Source organism: Cynoglossus semilaevis, chromosome 6 (genome assembly GCF_000523025.1).
Source record: "Cynoglossus semilaevis isolate Cse_v1.0 chromosome 6, Cse_v1.0, whole genome shotgun sequence".
Lineage (NCBI taxonomy): Eukaryota > Metazoa > Chordata > Actinopteri > Pleuronectiformes > Cynoglossidae > Cynoglossus > Cynoglossus semilaevis.
The window spans coordinates 7,275,354-7,281,906 of NC_024312.1; the positions used below are offsets into that span (position 1 = coordinate 7,275,354).

At 38.9% G+C, this 6,553-nt stretch overlaps 1 protein-coding gene across 1 annotated transcript in view; it reads left to right on the top strand.

Moving 5' to 3' along the window:
- Positions 1 to 6,546, top strand: part of syt12 (synaptotagmin XII) — an 18,396-nt gene extending 11,850 nt beyond the window's left edge. The window contains 4 exon segments of the mRNA XM_008311689.2: positions 3,373 to 3,588; positions 4,454 to 4,574; positions 4,694 to 4,827; positions 5,248 to 6,546. Of these exon segments, the coding sequence (XP_008309911.2) occupies positions 3,373 to 3,588; positions 4,454 to 4,574; positions 4,694 to 4,827; positions 5,248 to 5,421 (645 nt within the window). The 3' untranslated portion in view covers positions 5,422 to 6,546.
- Positions 6,547 to 6,553: the final 7 nt, after the last annotated feature.

The following is a 6,553-nucleotide window of genomic DNA, read 5'->3' on the forward strand; positions in this document are numbered from 1 at the left end:
AACAGTAGCATGGTTACATTTATTTATGTTGTGCTCACAGCAGAGTCTTTTCTTGTCGTTGATTCTTTTTTTAACCTCTTTTTTCCCACATGTATCAGCTCCTAACTCGTGGCACAAAACATCAACCTTCTCAACCCTGTTTTTTTTTTCACACAGTCCATGTTTTAAAGATAATGTTTAGTAAAAAGGTCCAGGTTGTACGTCAGTGTTTGGGTGACATGCGTGTTTTATATTTTTGTCACATCATGGCAAAGCTGTGGAAAAAGTATTTTAGAGCCATGACAGAAAACACAGATAAATCCCATCCTGAGGTTAGGACATCAATAATGAATTTGATTCTCTGAGTCCATTCACTAACAAATCCAGAGGCTAATTATAAACGTACTTGGCTGCTTCTTTCAGCTGGGTACTTGTGTTGAAAACACAGCATAGAAGTACTATGTTGTGTAGTCATAATACTTCTGTGCATTGTGAAAGTCTTTCCAATGCATACAAATGACTGAAATAAATGAATTATTAGTAGTAATGGTTTCAAATTAAGACAAATTTGAAACAATTTTCCATTGACTATATACAGTATTTAAATCCAAATAAACCTGGCAGGAAGACAAGACTGAAGACAAAACTGAAGACAAGACTGAAGTCAAGACTGAAGACAAGACTGAAGACAAGACTGAAGACAAGACTGAAGTCAAGGCCAGAGTCATGAGTGACGACAGTTGAATTTCACATTAGAAAATAATCCTTGATGACTGAACGTCAGCTGAGTGTTGAAGATTTGTCGTTCCACCTGTGGTTTTTCTCCTCCTCACAGCTGAATACTCAGCGGCACCTCCTGCAGGAATACACAATTAATGCTCCATCCCAGTGGTCCAATCGTTACCTGTCTGAGAGAAGGGCTCATTTCATTTGGTTGAGTGCTGAACTCGGACCCTCGGGGTGGGGGTGGGGGGGGCTGCATGTTGTAAAGCATCTTAAAACCTTTAACATCGATAGACGTGGATGTGATTAACTTTCTGTGACTCACTTTGAAATGTAACGCCTGCAGTTAAAGTGATAATCATGGAATTAATTAGGGTTTGATCCTGAACTGGCCTTGAGCTGCAGATTGACACCGACTGATTCTGATAGGAACATTTTTTACAAAATTTAAATATGTAAAAATGTAATATTAATTCATTATTTTTTTTCACTAGAATCAAACTTAATAATCAACAATAGTTTTTAGTTCTTATTTAATAATTTCATTGTTTAATTGTATTTTCAGAAATGGTGTAGTATGTATTCTTTGTGTTTGTAGTAATTTACATTATTATTTTCTAAGTAATATCCTCAGGGTTATCACAAAACGCCCAGAACACAGGATTGTGATTATCATGACACAAGTATATTTGTGAGTAATTCATATAAGTGTAACTAACTACACACATTTACTTGTTGGTAATTAGGTCCTCTTTTGGTGTCCCAAAAAAAAAAAAGATTTATTTGACCCAAATATAGGTCTTTTTTGCTACAATGGTTTAATTAGTCTCTACAACCCAATCCCTTGGCTTCGTGTAATTTTTCTGATAAAGAAACAACAACGAAAAGGTCTTTGGCTGAGCCTTCAAAGATTTGATTAAAAAACAGTTCTGAGAGGACAGGAACAGTTCCACCCTCCTCCACCTGCTGCTGCTGCTGCTGCTGCTGCTGCTGCTGCCAGTCGTCTTCTGCCACTCGTTTCTACGTTGCCAGCGCTTCCTGCCCGGCTGTGAATCACTTGTTTGTCTTTGTGACACTCTGCTGGTGCAGGATGACAGGAACTGAGACAGATTCGGCCGAGCGTCCTCTAACCTGAGTGTGTTGTTAAACCCATGTCTTTAGGCTCCTTGTTATAAAAGAATGTGAGTGGAAGCAGCTACTGGTGCTGTGGACTTAATGGCTTCTTCTTAATGTTGAGGTCCAAAGGAAATGCTTACATCAGCGCCACTTACACTGATGGTCGCGAGCCTTTTTTTCTCCCCCTCTCTTGGCTTTCTGTGTTTCCTCTCTCTCTCTGTCATGGTATCTGCTGCTGTTCACTGTTTTTCCTCAGCCCGTCGTCTGTCAATCACTCGTCCTTTCTCCCTCAGTTGCTACAGCGATGTTTTAAAACTGTTCTTCTGCCTGTGATGTCAGTCTTCACTCTTCCTTCTTTACCTTATTCACATTTCCTCCCTCTTTCTCTCTCTGTCTGTCTCTCCTGCTTGATTTTACCACCTTATATTCACCTCACACATCACTATAGTTACACCCCAGGCGATAAGGCTAACGGTGCAGACAGCCAGTGTCATACTGTGGATTGGTCTGTGTGAGGGGCTGCTACGAAGGCGCCACCATGCTGTTTTTTTGTGTTTTATATCTTTAGGAACATGTTGTATTTCCACTCCAGCAGCAGCAGCAGCAGCACAGCCATATACTGGATCCTGGAGGAATATGATTATGATGCTATTCAGCCATTTTATATGAGGAGTAATCAAAGGTTGGCCTCAGAGGCTGATTTATGAAGACTCTGCTCTGAATTCACAATTCTTTTACGGCTCAGACGGCCGTTCAGGGCCTGTTTATGAATCATGTTCCATTGACCTCACAGAGGAACAAAAGAACTGATGCTGTGTTTGTGTGAAATTGCATTTTGCACTTTTGAAAACCATCCTGTTAAAGAAAAGGCAATGCACAATAGATTTCACTTTTACGCAGCAGAGATTGTGCTGCTGCTGTTTCTTTTCTAAAATTGAGGAACGAGAAAAGCAGAAGCAGAACTGAAGGATATGTTTGGATATCTAGGACTGCAGTAAGTCATAAACGGGGCACAGCATTTCCATGGACTGTGACTTGTGTGAATTTCATTGTTAAGCATTGTTTCTAAATGAACCTATGACAAAACAGTTTGTCAGGACTGACACACACAACCATGACAAACTGAATCAAACTCCAAAAACATCCACTGTTTCCTCATCTTCTGTAAAACTCATAAAACACGTTGAAAACTAATCTAGATGGTAAACTAAGAAGAACGAGCATTGAACATGAATCCATTTCAGAATCACAGTCAGAAATATTGTATCGATCCCTGAGAGGATGTTACAGCTGCAAGAACAAATCAAGCGGAGGCAAAAGGTAAATATAAAGTGTATGAAATAGAACAAAAAGGTAAATAAAAGTTATAAAAAATATCGACCAAAACGCTGAGTTATTATTGCAACAATAATAATAAGATTATTGTGAAATTAATCAGATTTCCTTAACACATCAGGCACAGATACACAAGTACAAAATTAATTTCAAAACTGCTAATGTATTTGATCCAAAATAAAGAATGTGTTGTACTTTTGGTTTCCTCTCTTTCTACAGGTCCAGACGAATGCGTTTACAGTGATTTTTGATGAGCGATTTTCTATTCCGATGGACATTTCCTCACTGGACGAGTACAGCCTGCGCTTTGCTGCTTTTGGTATAGATGCTGACGAGAGAAACATCAGCGCAGGAGTTGCCGAGCTGAAGCTGTCAGACCTGGACCTGACCATCAGGCCATTCAACGCTTGGCTCTACCTCCAGGATGTCAACAAGGTGCCTTCACACATTCATAACACCTGGGAATGGTAGTGTTACACATCGCAGGTCTGGAATGATGGTCTCTTCTTCTACCTTTCTGGTCGCCACCTACTGTTTTGGTTTTTTTTACCTTATTTAAAATCAGATAATAATTAGCTAGCTCTACTTAGATGCTAACTATGAGCTATTTGGGATGAATTTAGGTTGTATGTGATTTAACTTTTACTTATATATTAAATCCTTTAGCTTTTGTGTTATTTTGCAACCTATAGCTCCTCCTGTTCTCCTTAGACATTTATTTTCATTTATTTCTGCAGTAACTTTTAGTTTTTATTTATATATTTCTATATGTGGTGAAATTAAATCCATTATTATAAATATGTACAAGGTAAAATCAATTGGAAAATTCGTGCAACTTATTTAGGTAACAGCATCTAAAACTTGTCACTGTGTTTTGTAGTATCTGGCGCACCCTGCCGGACATATAGTGAAACTACAGGTTTGACAAAACGAACTACAGTAAAGGGGTGACAACCCAGCAGAGTCATGTGGTACTGCTGTTGTTAAGAATGCATGTTTTCATTCCATTTGTAGTATGTAAATTACCAAAACAAAAAATAGCATTTCAATTAGTGTTTATTTTGTAGAGCACTTAAATAAATAAATAAATAAATCCACCGCACATGTTTATGAATTGAGTTTTATATTTACTTTAGTATATAAAAACATTAAAATGATAAACACTGATGGCTAAAACATATTATTATTACTCCATATACATATGGACTAAGTAGAGGTTTGGTATAATAGAAGAAGGTAACATTGGAAAGGTTAGCCATTAGCCCATCAATGTTTACTGTGCCCTGCTTTGACTTCACAGGCTGTGGACGCAGTCGGGGAGATTCTGCTGTCTCTTAGTTATTTACCTACAGCGGAGCGCCTCACTGTGGTGGTGGCCAAGTGCAAGAATCTAGTGTGGACCAATGGAAAGAACACAGCAGGTCAGGGTCATAGATTTATTTGCTTGTTTGAGTTTGTTTTGTGTGTGAAAACAAACTCCATCTCAGGACACGATTTATCATTTTACACCACACACTGTCCATGTCCGTCTGCCAAACAGATCCTTTCGTCAAAGTTTATCTGCTGCAAGACGGCAGGAAGATAAGCAAGAAGAAGACCTCCACCAAAAGGGACGACACGAACCCCATCTTCAACGAAGCCATGATCTTCTCTGTGCCCTCCAGTGTCCTGCAGGTGAATGTCCAGACTGCCTGTACACAAAAGCAATTGAGGTCAAGAAAAAAGATGAAGAGATAAACAGAGATAAAAGTCAGATTGAATTTAATAATAAAAACTGTCTTACAACGCAATGTAACGACATGTAGATAAATCTAGTTGGCAGCAGCATCCAGGTTCTACAGTCATATGTGTGTTTACATATGTATATATAGTGCGAAAAAGTAATGACTTTAATTGTGAGTAAAATTGGAATTTATTTTAACAATGTTAAGACAGCCAAAGCAGCAAAATTTGCAAATGTTTTTATTCCATGTCCATTAAAGTGATTTTATTAAGTGCAATAAAAAAAAAGACTGTGGCTGTAAAAAAAAAACAAAAAAACTGCTGTGTCATGGTTAGTTGGCAGGTTATGTAACCACACTGTGATGTTTGCAGGAACTCTCCTTAAGGGTGACAGTGGCTGAATCCACAGACGACGGCCGGGGAGAGAACCTCGGTCATGTGATCATTGGCCCAGAGGCCAGCGGGATGGGCATCACCCACTGGAACCAGATGTTGGCCACCCTGAGGAAGCCTGTCTCCATGTGGCACCCGCTGCGCAGGATCTAGTTCATTCTGGTCTGGTCCACGTCAGACCTGTTTTGAGTAAACACTCTACTCTTTGTGTTCTTGTTAGTTCTTTCCTAACTCTTGCGCTAATCTAAAGCCCGGGTTAGGAATTAAAAGTGTGGTCCAGAGGTGTGTGTGTGTGTGTGTGATTGTGTGTGTGTGTTTAGTAATAAATTTGAGTCAACACTTTATTACTATTTAAAGGGAAAACAAGTGAAAAGGAAGTGTTTCGCTCTTATTTGGCATGTATGTGACTGAACCTCACATTTTAATCCTGCCTTTATCATCTGGCTTCATTTAGATTTGGATGTGACACGGTGGATATTTAAAAAAGGGCAGAATGGCTGTTTTTTTTATTTTTTTTATCTGCTTCAGTCAGTGTGGTAGAATTTGAACGAAGGCCAATCCTTTATCAATGGTGTTGATCAGAAACCCTGTTCTGGACTTTAGAGTTAGTATTTATCAAGAAGGAAACTGAACAACTCTCCTTTCTGCATGGTGCCGACTCTGCTAGTAGCCTGTAATAGTGGTGTAGAGAATGAGAGACTGACTTGAAGGGGGCGATGGCCGCTCTTTCAGGAAAACCCAGTTTGTTTTCATCAAACTGGCCATTGATTTGGCCTACCCAGCTAAAATGTGTTGGGTTTGCTCTGTTGGATTTGACTGTGTACTTTGTAAACAGTGGGAATGACAAATAAAAGTGGTTTGGGTAAGTTTAGTATTTATTGTACTTTTAGGGTGGCGGGGGTGGGGGGATCCAGGTACTCTAATCCAGGTGACATCCATGTAATTTGTAGCAGTAGTTACAGGGTGGCCAAATCAGATGTAATTGTAAGCATACGAATGTTATGTCACACACTTTTATTTTTAACAATGCAATACTAGTTGCATAAGCGTATTTAACAGTGTAAATAGTGTCATTCACCACAGTCTGTCATTTTCTCTGAAGACTTGCAATTTTTGCAATTTTTTCGTTATCTGATAGTTCATTGACTTTCAAACCAACTTCAGTGTTGTTGCTGATTACAGAAATGTTATAAAAACACCTCTGGGAAATCTAACTTGTGATGTAATATACAGTATATATATTTACCCCTTAAAGGGTTCTTTATTCTTTATTTTATGTTGAGGT